The sequence below is a fragment of the Leptidea sinapis genome, chromosome 13 (assembly GCF_905404315.1).
Source record: "Leptidea sinapis chromosome 13, ilLepSina1.1, whole genome shotgun sequence".
In the NCBI taxonomy this organism is placed as follows: Eukaryota; Metazoa; Arthropoda; class Insecta; order Lepidoptera; family Pieridae; genus Leptidea; species Leptidea sinapis.
In genome coordinates, this window is record NC_066277.1 from 1,508,346 (window position 1) to 1,530,561 (window position 22,216).

The 22,216-nt window shown below is 34.8% G+C and overlaps 1 protein-coding gene across 1 annotated transcript in view; it reads right to left on the reverse strand.

Annotated features, from left to right (window-relative positions):
• Window positions 1-21,798, reverse strand: part of LOC126967701 (nose resistant to fluoxetine protein 6-like) — a 39,671-nt gene extending 17,873 nt beyond the window's left edge. The window contains exons 1-3 of the mRNA XM_050812303.1: window positions 21,654-21,798; window positions 18,596-18,735; window positions 102-435 (exon numbers count right to left, since the gene is read on the reverse strand). Coding sequence (XP_050668260.1) covers window positions 102-435; window positions 18,596-18,735; window positions 21,654-21,717 — 538 coding nt within the window. The 5' untranslated portion in view covers window positions 21,718-21,798. The remainder of the gene's footprint in view (window positions 1-101; window positions 436-18,595; window positions 18,736-21,653) is intronic.
• Between the last annotated feature and the right edge of the window lie 418 nt (window positions 21,799-22,216).

Here is a 22,216-nt window from a genome sequence, read left to right on the forward strand (position 1 = left end):
ATAAGTATGAGAGCATTATATGAAAAAGCACCACATTTCAAATAGTGTAGTTTGTTTTAAATGTATAAAGGTGATTGATGTTTCGTAATAATATCATTTACCTTGTTTACTGTCGCGTGTAGAAGTAACGATATCATACGTGGTTCCGACTACATTGATCAACAGGACGAGTACGCAAAATACTGCAAACATTATATCAACCCAGTCAACATGTCTAGTGTCACCACTTCGTTTGCAGTAGGACAATTTTGATATTTTCGTTTCCAATCCATATTTCGGCCATATTGTTTGGTTGATGCATGCCTCAAGGGGCGCTTTGACGTCTGTTGTTTCATTTAAGTTGTTCAGTTGGTTAGCTTGACACGTAGATGTAAAGCATACTCCCCTATGTATTTGCGTATGGTTAAAATGTTTCCTTGTGTCGGCTGAGTATTCCTGCAATTGAATTCAAAATCAAATTAGACAATCAGGCACATCAAGTTTTATAGTCAAAGTCAAAGTTAAATAAACTTTATTCAATTACGCTTAAATTAGGTGCTTTAGAATAGTCACTATTAATCTCGATTATGTAAAATTTTAAATTCTTATAGCGTAGCTGATATTGATATATTTGCTGATTCCTTAGCCAAATCCCGCAAGATCATTTGCAGCATCATTGGTAATCTTTAATAATGTTATTATTGGAAAAATTATGTAACAGTGTAAAACTCATTTATTATTTAAAAAAAAATTATTTATTTGTAACTTATTGTAATATAATACCTAAAATTAATTACTTCGGTGCATGCTGTGTTTATTTGTAAGTAATCACTACATTTAGTTCCTAGTTTTTACTTCTACTTTTCTATATTTGTGTGTATTATTGTAAGTGATTGTAAATAAACCTAATAAACAAATAAAATAAAAAAACAAATTAATGTTTCTTTTAATTAACTGAATTTACCATATGTTTGAAACACGTTGCGCTCACGAGAAAAACATTTAATAAGAAACTCAACGGCCACTCTTTTCAATCAAATAGAGTATCTTACAATGGCTGTAAAATTAGTTTGCAAATTAGTTTGTAAGATCTAATATATTAATGGTTTATAAATTATTTCATAAAAAGTAATAAAGACTTTACTGTATACATATAAATTATCGTAAATTGCATGCATTAAGAGCTTGAATTCATTGTTTGTGTAAGGATGAATCTATTTTGAAAAATTGATATATCCGTTAATACATTCGTTAATAAATTCATAAAAGAATACCATATGCATCGTAATAGTAGCTGAAAAATATTTACACTGAGAGAAGAGGAGAGATAGCCAAGGGGTGAAATAGATCCACAACGGTGCCATTATTATGTTTTCTGTGCCTGCACAAAAGCTATAATTAACTATATTTATTTTAAGAAATGCAACAAATTCATTAGGCATGCTTTTTTTTCAAGTTTCTTTCAACATGTCATGGGTTATATTAAGCTTCCAATATCGGTACTACTAGTATCCCCAGGGCACTAGAAAACCGAAAGTGCTGTACGGCACACTATTCCCTCACAAAGTTCTGACTCTTATTTTCTTTACAAGATGCTTTATTTCGCATGGTCGTACAGCTTGTCTCAATATCTTTCAGATTCGTTCACTCAAATCATCCTAATTATAAGCAATATATTAATACGCATTGACAGAACGCTACGCGAGCGCCATAATCACGCCGATCTAAGGCATACAGCGCGATCACAGTTCCCCGGACAGGAACGGAAAGCCCCTGCTTTCCGTTCATACCGTATAGGCAATTAGGCAGTGCCAACATCGTTAATACTCGTAACCTAGATAAATATAGCACTATTGCCAAAGTTATATTTGAACCTCAAAACTTAGTACTGTTGCACTAATGCGCAACTACGACTAGTTAGATCTACAGTGCCTATCTTGCTAGAAAACCAATGCACGCCCCTGACGGAAAGATTAATATGTCAATTCGTAGCGAGTTACGAGGGCAGCATTAAAAGTATCGGGAATGGCATATTTCCACTGTTCCTGTCATATTAAAATCTTTTTAATTGAAAACTCCTTGGTTTTAAAAATCGATTACCATTTATTTATTTAAAAAAAGACTCGGTCTTCTCACAAGGTCTTGTCAAACTTGTTTAGTAGTTGAGAAAATGGAATTGACTCGGAAATTCTAGAGCGATGATTTATTATGACTTTCGGAGTGGTTTAACACAAAAACAATGTGTTGACCGGATGATTTCTGCATTTGGTGATGAAGCCCCATCCAAAACCATAATTTATCGCTGGTTTGCTGAATTTCAACGTGGACGTGTCAAGCTCAGAGATGATCCCCGTCAAGGTCGTCCAAAAACTGCAGTCACCAAAGAAAACGTTGATGCTGTTCGTAAGCTGATTGAGGATGATCGACATGTGATATACGGCGAAATTCAGGCAACTTTAGACATTGGCGTGAGTCAAATACAAATAATCTTGCATGAACAATTAGGTGTCAAAAAGTTGTTTTCCCGATGGATACCGCATTTGCTCTGTGAAGAGCAAAAAGCGGCTCGCGTTACTTGGTGCGTCAGAACTCTCGAAAGATTCCACGCAGGATCCTCAAATGCTGTATACAACATCGTATCAGGTGACGAATCCTGGATATAGGCGTACGAACCCGAAACAAAAAACTAGTCACGAGTTTGGGTGTTCGAAAATGAGTTAAAGCCAACAAAAATTGTTGGTTCACGGTGTGTTGCAAAAAAAATGGTGGCCTCGTTTGTCTAAACCGGCCATGTTGCGACTATTCCTCTTGAGGGACAAAGAACGGTTAATGCAGAATGGTATGCTAACATTTGTTTGCCACAGGTCGTTTCTGAACTCCGTTAAGAGAACTGCAACCGCCGCATCGTCCTCCATCACGACAATGCGAGTTCTCACACCGCGCCCAGAACAAAAGAGTTTTTAGAGCAAGAAAACATAGAATTATTAGACCATCCGCCGTACAGCCCCGACCTAAGCCCTAATGATTTCTATACTTTCGCTAAAATAAAGAATAAATTGCGTGGTCAGAGATTCTCATCACCTGAAGAAGCTGTGGACGTCTACAAAACAGCCATTTTGGAGACCCCAACTTCCGAATGGAATGGTTGCTTCAATGATTGGTTCCATCATATGGAAAAATGTGTCCAATTTCGCGGAGAATCCTTCGAAAAGCAATAAATACATTTTTAAATAGTAATGTTGTATCACTTCCTTGATTCCCGTTTTCACAGTTCTAATTTCACAGTTCACAGTATCTCGTTTCACAGTTTTCACAGTTCGTTTTATACTAGTCAGTAATATAAAACTAATATAAGAACTGTGAATCGGTCAAATAATTGATATCCAAAAACTGAAATAATGGTAGTTGGCAGATCCTTCTCATTATAATATTCAACAGTAATGCTTCTATTATTTTAAGAAAATCATACAGTTAGTGTGAATTAGATTAGTTCACACGCTTTTTTTTATAATTTTTGTGTCTATAGTGCTGTAGGTTGCTAATTAATAACTAATTATAGCATTTGAGAATAACTCTCGTTGAAAAAAGTAGCACCAATTTTAGAAACCAAAGTTTCAATCCTACAGATCAAAGTAAACATCACAAGCTGTCTCTGCCACCAAAGAGTCTTCCACCTTTGTCTTCGTTGTCCTTATGCAATGCCCTGGAAAGGCTTATTATTTTTAACAAGATGGAGATTAAACGTGTTTGTATGGTCGGAAACAATAAAAAAATTCACACCTGAAACACACTCTGGGCTTTACCCATTCCGAAACCCTAATCTAAGCTTCAACAAGAAGGCTGCACATGAGGCACTAGGGCTAAGTAGGGAAAACTTATGCATTCTAACTAGGACACTAACGGGGCACTGCAGATTAAACAAACACCTCTCAATCCTCAGAGATAGTAGAGCGTGTAGATTCTGCAATAGTACAGATGAAACATTCAGAGAGAATGTAACGGACATTCTCTCTGAATGTGGTGCTTTAATGCGAAAACGTAGCATCTCTTTGGGAAATCCTTCAATCAATTCTTCAACCACTTGAGAATAGAATCAATCTTAGAAGTGAGCTTTAGTTAATAGTGGCTATCAAAATTGATCACATTGGTCGCAGTAAAACAGGGCTGTACTGAACTACAGTTCACAGGTACACCAAAGCCAGCTTACAAACCATAACCATAGCTATTAATACAACAAAATCATTGATAGATGTTAAGCATTGTACACGGTAATATGGTGAAAAGATAGCTTACAGTCACAACTAAAACTAGTCTTGTGAGTTTGACTAACAGTGATGCCTTCGACAGCTGAACAAGAATAGCGGCAGCTGATGAAACACATTGAATCAATTCATTGTATGCTTATGCTCAAGTCCTACTACGGCTGTTCCCAATATACTATCTATAGAAAGAGATAAATTACTACCTTCTACTGTCAGTAAGTAGCTGTCAATAATCTGAAGATTTCCCAATATGACCGAAGTCATTCTTATCGCCTTATATTGGGACGCGTGAATTGCAATTTCCATACAAACTTCTATCGCTGGTAGTCTATACGTCTTCCCATTGAAAGACTGTACGGATAAGGTGAGTTACCGTCGATAAGTTTATTGAGATAGAAAAGTCAACGATAGTTACGATTTTTTTCTCAAGTAGGCCACAACCGGAGATAGACTGAATATTGGGAACGGCCGCCGTTATAGGATTAGTCGTTCATGATTCTTATGTGTTCTCTTCAAACTGGAGCTCATGTCGTTGTCACACTGAATAAACTTTGTTCAATCTGTGTTTTCTAAACACGGCTAATATTACCTACCATTTTTTTTGTTACATTTTTTTTTACATTATTGTGCACGATTCCGTAAATATTAAATTATGGTCTCTCCATACCACAAAAACTTATATAAATTGGTAAGACTGTAGCTTTGATTAAATTACTTTCCTCATTTTTTGCCTCTTCGTCAATTAAGTAGGTACTTTATAATTAAATCAAAGGTTAACGAAATGATTTGATTTTATATATCTATCTCTGGCTGTGGGTCACAGCGGTAGTATTAATATTAATAAACGGTGTTCCAGCTACGGATATCAGATTATGGGTATCAAATGATAAATAGTATTAATTAAGGTACATACATTTTACTTATCTGGTTAAAATTCTTTTATATAATATGTATTTATTAGTCACCCTTTGACGACCACTATAGCCCAGTGGTTAGTGACCCTGCCTACTGAGCTTAGAGGTCCCAGGTTCGAATCCCGGTAGGTGCAATCACTTATATGATGAATATGAATGTTTGTGTCCGAGTCATGGATGTTTATAAGCATTTATATGTGTTTAAGTAAGTATATTGTATTCAATATATCGTTGTCTTGCACCCATAGTACAGGCTAGGCCTAGTTTGGGGCAAGATAATTTGTGTAAGAGTGTGTTAATATTATTATTATTATATAACATACATTTGTCAAAATTATTTCTAGGTCCTAATATTTACGTAAATATAATAATGCTGATACTCATTCAAAATGGATATCAGAAATATCAGAATCTCTTTTATCTACATAATCTATCTGCCAATCCTTTCGATTTGGTGTTTATATTACATTGATTTTTTCTTTGCTAAAACAAGGCTGTTTGAAGTTTTTGTTGAACACGAAATTGTAAATTAGTAGATCTGACTACGAATACTGACTAGGTCAACACACACACACACGCCTTGTTTCCGTCGGGGTAGGCAGAGACAACAGAACACCACTTGCGTCTATCCTTACAAACCTCACGCGCTTCCTCTACATTCAGTACTCTTTTCATACATGCTCGTAGGTTTGGGTGTTTTGGACCTTTCCTTTTTTCAAAACGTCGACGAATGTTCGACCGAATGAACGAGGACTACCGCGACCGACTTGCCCACAAACACTTGCCTTATTTATTTGATAAGTCATTCTTTCTTCACTCATTCGCTCCTTCGCTCCACGTGTCCAAACCATTTCAGCATTATTTTCTCAGTCCTTGTCACAACATCTTCTTTCAGACCATAGCGCGCTCGTATTATCGCATTCAGAATCCTATCAATCAGTCTCACACCACACATACTACGCAGTGATTGCATCTCAACTGCGTTAATCCTGCTTTTATGCTTCTTTTTTTTTTCAACAGTTTTAAATATTAAATTTAATAAAGGTAATATTTGAAATGCTTGGATTTCACAATTCTAGTAAATTTATATTATTTTACTGTTAATCGTTTAAACTCTTTCCGTTTATTTTATGTTACCTATGTTTTATTTGCGAACTGTGTATGTTAAAAAATAAATTAATTATAGCATAGCATATGCACAGCTTTTTAAGTAACAATTATTTTTCATAATAACCTAGAAAAAAGTTGGCAGCAGTGACTTTTTAGCGTGTGAGTACTTAAAGCCCGAGCAATAATCTTTATATATATATTTCTTGTGTGCGTGTGTATGTCACTGAACTCCTCCTAGACGGCTGGACCGATTTTGATGAAATTTTTTATGTGAGTTCAAGGGGAATCGAGGATGGTTTAGATTCACAATTGAACTACCTCCTAAACGGCTGGACCGATTTTGATGATATTTTTGTGTGTTCCAGTGAATTTGAGATTGGTGTGTGTCTTCAGGTGGATTCGAAAATGGTTTAGATTCACAATTAAACTACCTCCTAACGGCTGGACCGATTTTTCAAATTTAAGACATGTGTACAGGACATCGTCTGTTGGGTCCACTAGTGTCTAATAAAGACTAACAATAATTACTAACCCGGGGCCGGTCTAAGATAAAATGGTTGGTATATGCAATCCGATATTATTATGTGTATTAACGTCTGCTTTTTATTACGTTTAATGAGGTAGCTACTACGTAAATAATCAAAGTATTTTAATGCTAATAGTTTAAAGCTGGTTTAAAGTTATGGTTTGGAGTCGATATGTGATTTTTTCAGCAGAGAAAAATTCTATTTGTATTTAATGCTGAAAATAATGGATCTAGGTCTATTCCTGATTTTATTTAATTATTGATATGGTTGGTATAGTATTGTTGCTACAGTCTAGGATCCTCCTGGACAAATTGATATAATATATGTATTTTTAATTTATTTAGGAAATCAAACAGTTTTTTACAGATTATAGAAAAAATTTGAAAAAGTACAACCATACTTAATGTTCCATAAAAAATGCACAAACCTAAAATATACCAATCAAAAAGACGGTCGCTATACTTCACAAAGATCTACTTACATAGATACTAACGTATTTTATAACATAACCCACATTAAACATCAAATAAAAAAGAAAAAAAAAGAATCTTAAATAAACATCACTCCACTTACTATTCTTTTATTTAAACTAATAATGGTAAACATGAAAACATGTTAACATAATTTATTGATAATCCAATATGTTTCGTAAATTGACATGCTACAAAGTTATATATAATAAATATGTTACAAAATTGTCTAAACACTACTGTTACGAGTATACCGAAACATGTCGGATTTCACAATGCTATCATTAATATTTATAAAATTAAAATTTAAAGATATTATAATATGAGACGTAAATAACTTAATAATTCATTTAGTACCTTTGTATAATGTTAACAAATTCAATGTCATAAAAGTTTCTACTAAAAGATGCAGTTCTACAGAAGGGCATTATGAGTTTATTTGGATACCTTGTGTTTAAAACCTTCTGGCTTTTTTTGTATCGAAATCACACATATGTTTTTGAACAAATAGGCTTATCTCATAAATGTATAGGCTTGGCATCGATAGAATTTTCAATTTTTTAAATAGCGGTCGACTAGAATCTAGGGGGCTGGCTCCACAAACCGCCCTGATACACTTCTTCTGTCCAATAAATAAATGCCCTATGCTCACCGAGTTGACCCATATGACCAATCCTTAACGTAAAGCTGAAACCACGAATGCATGATTATATGGCATTAGTGCTGTTTTTTCACCTATTGTTTTTGATACGCGTCTGAGGACAAATACATGTTGGTTAATTTTTTTGCTAATTTTGTCAACATGTGACTTGAAACTTGACAAGTTGTGCTTCTTTAATATTCTCATTATCAGCGGTGGATTTACAATAGGGGCAATTGGGGCAAGTGCCCAGGGCGGCAAATTTTTTAGGGCGGCAAAATTTTGAAAGTGAAAAAAAATTTTTTTTTAGTCTTATCAAGATTGCTCAATATACTTAATTAATTCTTGAGTTAATTAATAATTTTTGGTTAAATTGATAATTCAAGAAATTCAATTTATCCATTATTTGTAAATCAATGTTTATAGAATATATAGGTAACATATAGATAGACGCGATACGGTTGTGTCACGGTTCACGTCGGCTCCGCAATTAAAAACGTTTTAAAATTGTATTAAAGTCGGTTCAGATAAATTAACTAGTTTTATAAGTTAGACGAAGTGTGTGACTCATAATAAGTATACTATTTAAGTAAATATAGTAAATAATAAAAATAATAAAGTAAATTGTAAGTGATTACAATTTAAAAAGTTGTTAACACCTAGAAAAGGCGAAGCGGTTGACAAGTGCTTCGAAATATTCAATTTAATTTAGCATCTTTGAATTGTGTAAATGTTTGTAATGTGCAGTGTTTAGTGATTTTAAAAGTTATCTAGAAAGTGTGGAAAAAGTACTTGGGCCGTATAGCAATCAAACAATAAAGTGAAAGTGTTAAAGCTGTAAACAGTAAGTGCCATACGTCTTAGGCATAATTACTTAACATTTAATTTGCACTAATTATTGAACTCGCGGATCATTTAACTATCTAAACACTGATATATAAAACTGATACCGAAATAAAATACATAATTAGTGTGATAAGTGTAATCCATCAAGTGTACAAATAAGTCTTTAAAATTGCAATACACCGTCATAAAAATAGAAACTTGTTCAATCTTGTGACATTATTTATAGTATCTAATTTACAATTACCTTCAGATCTATTTCCGCTTTCTGCAAATCAGTACTGTTATTTCAACTTAATAGATATTGTGCTGTTGGATAAGTGGTTACGCTGTACAGCACACTGTACCGTAAAATACCGCGAGGTCGTGCGATCGAATCTCAAACGCCAAAGATTTTTTTTTCTAGCCATAATAAGAAGTATATTTTTTCAACGCAAAAATGTCATCGAAAGTTGGTTTAAGCAGTTTAACAAGCAGTGGCCGTAAGAAGGCAGCACTTGTAGCATGCTATAAATGTAAAAAACATGTAGACATAAAAAGCACTGCATTATGTTCGATCTGTAGCAACAGATATGAACCAGATTGTATTGGATATCCTGAAAAAACATATCGCATGATGGATCTGGAATCCAAAAAGAACTGGAAATGCATGACCTGTATTAAAAACAAAAAACAAGTAAAAAGTCATACTTCGAACGTAACACTGAGAAATAAAAAAAATATTACAGCTAAAACCTCACCGCCTATAGAAGAATCACAAAAACTACATCCGCATATATTAACTGATTACAACACATCCTCTGAATCATACAATACATCAGCGAAAATATCAAATAGTTTGGATGGCACATTGTCAGTTCCAATCTCAGACTTAGTATATTGGTCGGAGATGAAAGATACCATTTCACAATTAACCGTTAAGCTTGAGTTCACGCAAAATGAACTTGATAACAGACTATTGGAAAATATCGAGCTTCGAAGTCCAGTACAGAGGTTGACTGATGAAAACAATATATTAAAATCATCACAACAAACTTCTTCGTCAGTGGAAAATATGTCTAGTAGTAGTATTAAAAATGCACAATGCACAACATCCACCCCTTCTTCGCCCAAAAATTATTCAAACGGCAACCCTTTTTACGAAGATAGAACACTGTCCCTGAAAAAACAAATTACAGATCTACAGTAGCAGTTGGATAGCGCTAAAATTGAAATTTCAACTCTACTAAAACAAATAGAATCACTAACACAATACTTACACAATAAAAGTGGGGACCTCAAATTGACAACGTCTCCTCCACCCGATACATGCACCCCTTCGATCACAACAAGAAAATTCGAGCACGAACCTAAACGAAGAATACTTATATTCGGAACCCAACAATGTGTCGGCTTGGCCTCAGCCTTATTGCAGTCGAGAAGTAATACTAAGTACGAAAAATACAGAGTTTTTGCAGAAACGAAGCCTAACGCGAAATGTTATGACATAGTGAAGAACTGCATAAGGACAGCCTTAAATGCTATAACCTTGTATGCAGATGACACCTGTCTTTTCTATTTTGGGGCTTCCATCAATGACATTACCCAACATGCGCAAAAGGATCTTAATGTTCTTTCCAATTGGTTACAATCAAATCTACTTACAATTAATGGTACAAAGACTTCTTATATTATCTTTAGTGCGAAGAACAAACCAATACCTCCCTATAAACCCTTAAGAGTAAATGATGTTCCCTTAACAGAAAAGCACGTTGAGAAATATTTAGCATTACTATTGGACAGTAAACTGACATGGGGCGCCCATATAGAATATGTTAAAAATAAACTCTCTTCTCTGCTGGGTTCACTTCGTGGCATAGTTCGTTCGATACCCCGCAAAGTTAGAATATTTATCTATAATTCATTAGTTAAATCACACCTTACATATCTAATTGAAATATGGGGCAGTGCTCAAAAGACCAAGTTAGCTGAATTGCAAACAATACAAAATAGACTTATAAAAATGTTATTTCATTTCGCTTATTCAACACCTACTTCTTAAATATACAAACAAACTAACCTCATGAACATATTACAACTTTACACATACCATACATGTATACTGATACAAAAAATTCTACATAATTCCATCCATACATCAATCTTACTCACCCAAACTAAACATGCGTCTAAACGCAGCACGAGACGAGCCAGCTACTTGATACTACCTAAGACAAGAACAAATTACGGCAAGCGTATGTTCATTTACGAGGGCGCACAACTTTTTAATAGTCTACCTTCATCTCTCAAAAAGATTAAGTCGCTAAAAACATTTAAACGTGAGTTATCAGACTATATTGTTACAAAGTTTTTATAAAACACGTCTGAAATTGTTTGTTATGTGACAGTGACCTGTAAAAGTGTCTAATCACAAATTTTGTGAAGAAGAATAAGTACTATAATGTATATGTATGTACTGAACATCTAAAGAACGGCAGATAAATTATTACATCATATTTTTATGTTCTCATGTAAGTGACAATATTATGTTTTTAATGAGAAATAAATATCTTTAAACCTAAATCCGGACGATAAACTAGTGATATGTATAGGGGAAAATGATAACAATTTAAAGCAAGTGTTATCACAATTAGAATTAATACTACAGTCCTTTTATAACAATAGAATAATTGTATTAAATGCTTATAAAAGTCACTTCTTTAACACTTCAAAATTGAATTATAGTATAGAAAATTTATGTAATTTTTTTTAAAAAAAGCTACTTTATTAACAGTCGATATTTTAAGTTTTCAGAGATCTGTAACTCTATAAATTATGTAATAGACTGTAACGACTATGATGAGACTTACTTGTACCCTAAGAATATTAGGGAATTTGTTATGCGTAATGCAACTAGCGGCAACACGACTACGTGTAAAAAGGAGCCTAAAAAAGGCACAATTCCTTTCTATTTCGATGTACAAAACTGTGATAAAAATAAACAAAATTTTAAGCCCACGGCATCTATCGAAAATGTAAGCAAAGGTACGATACCTTACTATTTCCCTGTACAAAAAAATAAAAACAATCTTTTTCGAGCCTAATACCCGTACATTTCATATTATGCACCAAAATATTGCTAGTATTTTATTAAAACGGGAACTATTAGAAATAACAGTCCAGCAGTTAAAAGCGTCACAGAAAGATCCAGATGTAATATGCCTGTCAGAAACTTTTATAAAAAAAGGATATGAGCATTTTATGAAAATATATAATTATCAAATTGCTGCCAACTTCAGCAGAGAACAGCAAAGAGGAGGTACTCGTATCTTAGTAAAAAACGACATTCCTTTCAAAGATTTACCATACATAAAAAAATATGCTACCCAAAACACATTTGAAGCCTGTGGCATAGAGATTGAATGTTATAAACTGCTAGTTATTTGCCTATACAGAACACCTAACTCAGATCCCACCCAATTCTTATGTAAATTAAACGATCTTTTAAACTACTCAACTAATAAATATAAATTTAAAATGCGTATAGTTATAGCAGGGGACCTTAATATAAACACGTTAAAAAAAGGCAATATTACTAATCATTTACGAGACATATCCTACAATTTTAACATGAAAATTCACATAGACGTACCTACCCGCAAGTCATCTTGCATAGATCATATTCTTAGCAATATTCCAAATGCTAACGCAACAGTCATGCCGCTTTATCTCTCTGACCATGACACAAGCCAAATGTTAAGCTTCTCTGTTAATGAAAAGCCGCAAAGAAGTACTACATATTTTATTTATAAAAGAGATTATAATTTGGATAATATTCGCAAGTTCAGGGAATGATATGCAAAATGACGCAAATGCATTCAGTGAGTTTCATGAACTATTATGTCTATTTTACAATCTTTGCTTCCCAAAAGTGAAAGTAAAAATAAATAACAAAAATAAAAATAAACAAAACTGGATAAGTCAAGGCTTAAAAAAAGTTGTTTAAACAAACGTAAACTAAGATGTAAATACTATAAAAATACTAGTAATAAAAATAGATATGTGACATATTCTAATATTCTAAAAAAATGTATTGTGAATTCAAAAAAAAATTAAAACATTAAGTATATAAACAAACATGATAATAAATGTAGAGCCACATGGGCAGTAATTAAAAATTAAATACGAGACACAAACTGCAAAGGAAACATAGAGAAAAAAATTATAGTTAACAACACGACACTAACAAAACCCGTTGTTATTGCTTCTTCCTTTAACAATCACTACATTGATTTAACACATAAAACAACACAAAAAAGTATTAAAAAATCATCTAATATTAGTGCCCATGTAAACTCAATGTTCCTAAAACCCATGACAGAAAATGAGGTTAGACGAGAAATAATGTCTTTAACTAACTCCAATTCTGTAGGTTATGATGAAATCAACACTAAAATAATTAAAAAGTGTGCTAATTAATTAACTGTCATTTTAACACATTTAATAAATACATCGTTTGAGGCGGGCACTTTTCCTGACGCCCTGAAATATTCATTGGTTAAGCCATTATTTAAAAAAGGTGAAAAATGTAATATTAATAACTATCGTCCAATAACTTTGATACCCATATTGTCTAAGATATATGAAAAGTGCATGTACAGAAGATTAACCAACTATTGCGAAAAATTTCATATAATTAGCAACGAACAGTTTGGCTTTCAAAAAAATAAGTCCACTTCATTAGCGGTATTCACTCTTGTAAAGTCTATAGTTACAAGTATCAACAATAACAATCTAACTACTGGACTATTTTTTGATATCTCGAAAGCCTTCGACTTAGTATCCCACAATCTGCTACTAGATAAGCTTGAATTAATCGGTATCAGGGGTCCTACACTTCAGTGGATAGCATCATATCTTAGCAACAGGCAACAATGTGTCGTTATTGATAAAATAGATGACAATGGAGTTATGGTCCCTTTCTTGTCCGAATACAAGTACAATAAATGTGCCGTTCCACAAGGAAGTGTGCTGGGCCCTATCCTATTCTTACTATATATAAATGATATTATTAACATAACCAAACATCAATGTGTGTTATTTGCTGATGATATCACAATCGTTGTAGCGTCTGAAAAAAATAATAACTGTATCAATAATCATGAGATTGAAATTAATAACACTATAAATAAATTAATACAATGGCTTGATTATGCTATTACGGCTTATATTATGGGGACACAGCACAGATATAAACAGAGCATTTATTGCTCAAAAAAAAAGTGTATTAGGGCAATGTACGGGATGCATCCTGAGCAATCGTGTCAACCCATATTTAAAAAACTAGGATTGTTACTTTTGCCGTCGCTTTACATCTTCGAGATATGTATGTTTGTAAAAAAAATAAAGAATTGTTTAAATCAGCTAATGATCTAAATCCGCGGAACCGACGTGATCCACAAAGACTCGTTCTTCATGATGTTCCAAAAATTAATAAATATAATAAAAGTTGTGTATGTAATTGTGTTCGTGTTTATAATAAGTTACCGAGTAGCATAAAAAATTTTAATTCTAGATTATTTAAGAATAAGCTGTATAGTTGGCTAAATGGTTATAATTTTTATAGTGTTAAGGAATTTATTGAAATGAAATTCTGATATTCATTGTGTTTGAATATTTGCATGCTAGGAATAGTGCTGGCAAAACATGTAAGCTCTTATTATTTATTTCAATTTAAACACCATTGTATACTATGTTTTTTGCAAATAAATATATTATTATTATTATTATAATAAAGTTTCTGCAATAAATTAGTTATTTTAGTTTTCAAAAATAAAATATATAAACTATAAGTTTAAGTAAAATTCCAGTATTGGGGCGGATTTTTTTCCGGTACCCAGGGGTGCCATTAAGCTTCAATCCGGCCCTGCTCATTATGATAATTAACATTAATAGCTTTTCCTTTCCTATTCTTATTATAATACTGCATATACACTGTTTTTTTATATTTACTGTCAGGTGTCTTTTCAGTAAGCCATTCAACTGTGTCCTTTATTGTTTTATTAATTTCTATATCAAATGTCAATTCATTGCTACATTTAATTATAATAGATATGTCATCAGCAAAAAGTGTACAGTTATAAGTAGTAATGCTGGGTAAGTCGTTTATGTAGATTAGGAATAAAAGTGGAGCCAGTATACTTCCTTGTGGTACACCTTTTGTTTTCTAGTCTAAGTTCTGATCGATAAGGTATTACTTCTTGTTTATTATTTAATTCAGCAATTTCAACGTATTGAGTGCGGTTTGAAAGATAACTTTTAAGCCAGTCATTTGCTAGACCTCGAATACCATATTGAGCGCATTTATCTAATAGTTTTTTATGACAAACATTATCAAAAGCTTTGCACATATCAAAAAATACTGATGTTACAGGAATTTTGGTGCCCATGCATTCCGATATTTATTTTATTAGCGAAAATCACGCTAAAGTTGTTGATTTTCCTTTATGAAAACCATTTTGTTCCTCCAAAATGATAATATGTTTTGTTAAAAAAGATGTTAATCGCTTGTGCACTATATTTTAATTTTTTTTTAAATAATAGGAATGAGTGTGATTGGTTGATAGTTGTAAACATCCTTTTTGTCTCCCGCTTTGAGTAAAGGTTACTTTTGACTTTTTAAAATTTGATGGGAACTTACCTTCTTCAAAAGATAGATTTATTAAGTAGGCTAGGACTGGAGCTAGTTCCTTTGCACATTTCTTTATTACCTTTGTTGCTATTTCATCACAGCCCGTGGAATTTAAATTATTAAGTGACTTAATAACGGTTATTATCTCCATTTCATCAGTTGGCAATAAGAAAATATTTAAATTGTTATGCTTTAATTTATACGCAGGTTTTTTATTTTTTACATTTTGACTTTTTATTACTGTATTTATAAAATAATTATTAATAATAGTAGGTAGCAACCTGAGTTGGATTATTTATAATTTTATTTTCATACTTAATTTCATCGATACTTCCTAAATTAGAGTTAGTTTTGTTTTAAATCACATTTCACGACGCTGAAATGAATGAAAATATGTCAACATTTATAAAAAAAAATATTATAAAAGTCACATGAGCGTCAAAAAATGTAGGTATTTTTTGCATAATTTGTATGATGGGTTGGGAATCCCATTCAAATATTTAAAGCTGTATTGTAATACTATCTTGTGTGAGAAGTTACGTAAGATATTAATGCCATAACAAGAAATTGTAACCTTTGGCGCGTATCATTTGTCTGCAGGTGATCATTGTACGGCCACCACGTGTCCCGACACCTGCACGCTGGAGTAATCTGTCCAGATTTAAAATTTGCCAAGTCAAGTTGCCTATACAGAACAGAAACAGAAAACAAACCCTATAAAGTATTAGACCATTTCTAAATATGTATAAGTAGTTTGTTAATAATACCATCAAATAAGAATGTAACTCAACACCAGAAGAGATCAGATCTCGGATTTGTCACAGTGATACGGAGTACGAATATCGTAATAGATCCGTGTGTGGACGGCTGGAGGGCGATCCACGCTCATTGTCACTCTGACACAATATCTTGTTAATATTAACGGTTATTGCCGAGCTGAGCGTGAGCTCCTGCAGTATTGTTGTAATCGTTTGATTCCAAACAGCCGTATGTCTATTGCGCAACAATTATAAATAAATAATAAAGTATCTCCGTCCTTCACGGGGCTCTGGCCACTGTACTTAGGCGGAGATCGTACTATGACTTTATTCAGACTATACTAACGTAAATCTTAGACGATTCTAGATCTATTCCTGATTTTATATAATAATTGATATGGTTAATATGGTATGACTGCGAAACTAAGGTGGCAGTGGGTACGGCACATAGTTCGACGGACAGATGTTGGTAGGTCCACACGATTGACCGACGATCTGGTCAACATCGCCGAATACGTTGGATGAGGGCAGCGCAGGACCGGTCCACATTCTTTGGGGGAGGCCTTTGTAATTATTACTCTTTCAAACTTATGTCAAATTAAGTTCAGCAGCTTTTGCTGTAAAAACGATACGAAAACTTACTGACATAGATATAGCAAGAATTGTCTATTTTCGCTATTTTCATATCACTATGTCTTATGGCATTATACAATGGGGTAGTGCAGCGGAAGTAAATAATATCTTAATAGTTCAAAAAAGAGCTGTACGTGTCATATACCAAATGAGCCCACGAGAATCTCTAAGGGAAAAATTCAAATATATTCATATTATGACCATGTACGGCCAATATATTTATAGCAGTCTCCTGCACGTACATAAACATTATAATTTATACAGTAAAATAAGCGACAACAATAATTTAAACACTAGAAATAACTACAAGCTTATAGTGCCCCCTACTAGGCTCTGTAAAATAAACAATTCTATTGCATGCAATGGTATTAAATTTTACAATATGTTAACAAAAACTGTATATGAATAATATTTATAATTTTGACATTTGACATTATAGTTCACGATATTTGATTGCTTTTTGCTTAAACGCTTCAAACATATCTATTGGCTAGGAATTAGATCGGCTCCTAGCCAGTACCGACTTACGTAGTAGCTACGGACCCTCCTATATTTATAATTTATTGAAATAAATTTAAATCTTTTATTAAACGCAGACTTATGTCTAAGGCTTATTACAATATTGAAGATTACGTTAACGATATTACAATATGTTGAAAGTTTTGTGTAATTAACATGTATCTGAATTGTATTTTTAAATATTGTCGTTAACGAGCAATCTTTTGATTTTATTTCAATAAAATATTTTTGACTTAAACCTGCAAACACAGCATTAAAAGAAGCATATCTACTCTTAAAATACTTGCAGGATAAAGTGCGTACTAAAATAACAAGGAAAAAGGGTTGTAACTTGTAAGGTACTCTACATTAAAACTTATATCATATGTAAGTAGACAGGTCATTTAATGAGGAGCATAGAAGACGAATGGGCAGAAGAGAACGTGACGAGTGGGTACAAGAGAAGAAGGAAAAGCAGCCCCGTAGGTCGGGTGGGGAGACAACCTTAAAATAGGTGGAGCTGCAAATTAGTCAAACAAAGCTAGAAATAAGACGCTGTCGAAAAATCTAGCCAAGCCTATTTCGAAAGCAAGACAATCAACAATACCACCGGAGTCATATATTATATATAATATAATGTTTATGCCTATAATTACAATACTACGACTACATAAAATTAAAACTATCATTACGTGGAAGGGTACCAACAATACTGGCAGCATTACCGCGTTGGATAGCAAGGCTGATCCGTTGACCGAAATAGCTGCCAGCGCTTGGGTTTCCAGTAGCCTTATTGAGGCGCGAAGATAGTATTTTGAACATTCTCCGCGCCTCTGGGCCCCACGGGCCAAGTGTCTCGACACCAAACGGCACAAAGATGTATGACTCACTGAGACCAACATATTTGCGACGCTTGCTGTCTTCGGCAGTCGAAGCAGCAGCCCCAGCACCAACTGACGTAACTTGGACATGAGAAGGAGCCAGAGTGTCGACGCAAGTAGCGTCCCACACCAGCGCCCTTCCCCGTGCCCAAGCCACCAGCGTCATTCCATCAGGACGCTTGCCATCGCGTAGGGTAATACCATTTGGCTCTAAAACAGTTGGTATATTAAGAGCGGCAAATGCCCTGCGGATGACTTCATTAATGTTTATGCTACTTTATGTAAATTCGTAGTTCATTAGTAGATAAGATAGATTGCATGAAGAATGGTTTCTAAGGGCTGTTATTATTACTTTTATTGTACATCAAATTAGGCCAGCTAAAAAGCGTCATCGGACGCGCCACACATACCTGTATAAAGTGCATCAGCTCGGAGGGTCTCCGCGCAAACAGGTCGAAATCAGCGATGCAGTACAGCCCCCCGGGCGAGGCCAGGCACTCGTGGTAGTCATCCAGGTGGTACAAGGGTGGCATGCGTCGGTATTCTGTGTCTGTAGGTCACATGCGCTGAGATTAGTGAAGCCCCGTGTGGAATTAATTATCTGTTGCCAGCGATATGACGTGTGAAGAGGGTGGAGAGATGAAAATACTAGCAACAAAGTGGACATCTGCTAGTGGCTGTCATTTGCGCGGAGGTGTAAACAATAACAACGTAGGTTCGTTAAACAACATTCAGGACGTTTCCGGGCTGCACGCACGCGTTAAAGGAGTAAAACCCATCCATACGTCCCGTTTCAATACATTTATAATTAATATTACTGACTCCCAGTTGCCGTGGCGATGATAAATCTTAAGCATTTTTATTTTAGCCGGCATACATGTTCTCTTAAAATATCAACTGTCTACATTACGGTTTATGAGATACAACCCGCGCAAAGACGGATACACAGGTGGACGGACAGTCAGACAAAGGTGCAGGCTTAGTAATTACAATATGATCTAAGCCGTAATGCATCGTAAACCGAGCTAAGACGTAGCGTACCATACATAACTCGAGAAGACGTCACACCGCACTGAGACCGTCGTCCCGAAAAGGAGATGAAATAAGAATAGGTCTCGTGATACACAACCACACGATGATCCCTTTGATTGCTCATATAACTTCAGAAGACAGCCTGCTGTCATTTTCATTATATAAAAATGTGTGGTGAATATACTAAATAATATAAATTCAAATTTTTAAGGTATGAAATTATATACCAATGCAAGTCGATCTTCAATCGATATAGTCGAACATATTAATTACGCTTAGACTGGAATCACGTGGGTCAAACACAGCCCAGCATTTACAAGCAGCACCGTGAACGCTACTAATGATGTATACGCTACACATGATGTACCCAAAATTAAAATAGGTAACGCAGGGAACAACCTGGTTGATTGGTGACTCAGTTTAAAAGCAACCGAAGTTGCAGACAGAAACTGGTTCTTTATTTATTATATGTAAGTAATTTTATTATATTACAAGTGTCAACCCTATCGGCGAGATCTAGAACATTAATAGTTAGAGGCTAGAGCGACCTTCAATGCGAAGCGGACGCCGACTTAGAGGACGAAAGTGTTTCGCGGATACGTGCGTCGCATCACGCAACACGCACTGGCCGCCGGTATTGAACCCCGGGGGTCAAGTACAACAAATAGAGCACAGTTGAGGAAATATAGCACTGGAAATATAACACTTTCTGCAAGATCATGCTCCCTCAAATTGTGACATAAACAAAGCCTTTATATTGTTTACTATTAAAAATGGAAAGAGACAAACAGTGAGAGGAACATAGCGTCTCGCCCTGCCAACTCCTGCCAACGGCGACAAACTCACCCAAGAAGGACTTACGAAGTTGGCAACTGGATTTTATGTTAAGGAATACTGGTCCGGCTGATGAATTTTAAGAATAAGTGGCGTTGAAAATATGTACTGATATATTCAACGCCACTTATTCTTCAAATTCTACTGAGATCTACATGATTTTTGACCTTGTGCTAATTCTCCCAAACATCGAATATCTCCTGAAAACCTCTCGCGCGTCAATTGAACGAGTCGACAAACAAGTTTCAAATGATATAATAGGACAAATTAGGACGTCAAGTTATGTAATTGCTACATCTCAACACTGCGGTAAGAAAAATATAAAACAGTGGATATTATAATGTTTTGAGATGTTTGAAGCTAATTATGACTATTTTGACGAGCTAGATATCGACATCTGTCGACAAGACGCTGCTAGGAATCCTGTCTGCCACTCTTTCATCAGTAACATTTTCATGGTGTTGGTATAGTTCATGCTCCGGAAACATCCGAGGAATAATAAGAGTTCCTTAAGGCTGGGGACCGAGCCAATAGCCTCGAGGAATTGTAAGGAGCTAAGTTACCTCTCTCGCACAAGATCGCCATAGTTTTAATTCAGAGTTAGAAGCATTTTTAATTTATTACAAACATAATACAGTTTTCTTTACAAAACTAAAAAAACTTTGTCATGTTAAATAGTATTGGTGTGCAATTAATAAATTTTCGTACAATTTTTATCGAGATTGAATGAGTAGAATGGCTCCAACTGTAAAAGTTAGGAGTATTACGGTGATTTTTTTTCGCACTCTCTATAAAAATGGAAATGTAAAGAAACAATTAATTTTCTTCTCATATTCTGAGATAGATAATATTTTTTTTATAAAATGATAAGCTTTATATAAACCGTCAAAAAATGGTTTTGAATACGAGCTTTTTTGGCGATTTCTTGAGATAGCGGCCTAAAGGTAGGGACGCAATGTTCATCTACTTTGAATTAGCGTCGAACAAAGGTGGCCTCGTAGGCTTGTACATTCTCAGGGTGCATGAGGGATTAACCACAGAGCTATTAACAATCAGTACGATGATTACTAAGCAGACGGCCATGTGTAACTGTCCCCATGATAGAACTCAGTGTCACAACTGTTTAGTGTTTTGTAACTTAAGAGGTTACAGGAGCTAAGTTACCTCTTAAGTCTAAAACGACTGTCTTAATGAGAAATAAAGTTCTTCAAACCGAACTTGAAGAAAGTGAAGGTGATTAAGACATACTTATGACGTATATCAAATACCATTAGGTAATGGTATTTAAGAGAGGTGAAGGAGTTCAGGATGCTGTAAAATGATTGATGATGATACAGAGGAAAAGTGAAAGAATTGTTGAGAAGGAAAGTGTGGATGTGTCATTGAAAGACAGTGATAGTGGGAAGCCGTAGGTGAAGGAGACCCAATAAGTGACGTCTGGCTGATAGCGGGTGAAAGGTGTTGGTGAGGTGATGCCCACCCTAACTTATAGTAACGAGTGCAGGGTGTTGTAGAACATGAAAATACAATAATTAACTTTCTATTTCGGTACGGTCCTTACCGCCGAGATTGTATATATGTCTGTGTAACGATAAAACTTACCATTTATGTTAAAGATGACGGAGGCACAGGGGTGCACTATAAAAACAAGCAAAAAGAAATACATTGTCGGATGGAATTGAAGCACGATTTAATAACAATTGGTGTGGCAGCCGAGTGGTCGCATGCCGCTCAGCTTGCCGTCCGCGTTGCGAGTGCCCGACGTCTCACCAGCCGACACAGCAGCCCCAGCAGCGAGGTCGCGGACGTCCTCCGAGTATCACACATTATATTATAATTTCCGCATGCAGTTAATTATAACTATTATGACATTGCTGTAAAAAAGTTTCCAAAGGTCTATCACTTATATACTTTCAACATAAGAAAAACTTGAAAACAAAATTTTTATGAACGATGCGGAACTCGAACCCACGACATCTAGCGTTCCGTTACCTGAGAGTTGAACAAAAGCATACAAGATTTTGTGACGATACGTCACTCGAACGGTTGGCTCAGTTGGCAGAGCAGTGGCACGGAACGCCAGAGGTCGTCGGTTCGAGTCCCGCATCGTTAATAAAATTATGTTCTCAAATTTTATTTGTATATTAATCCTAGAAGTGAGGGCT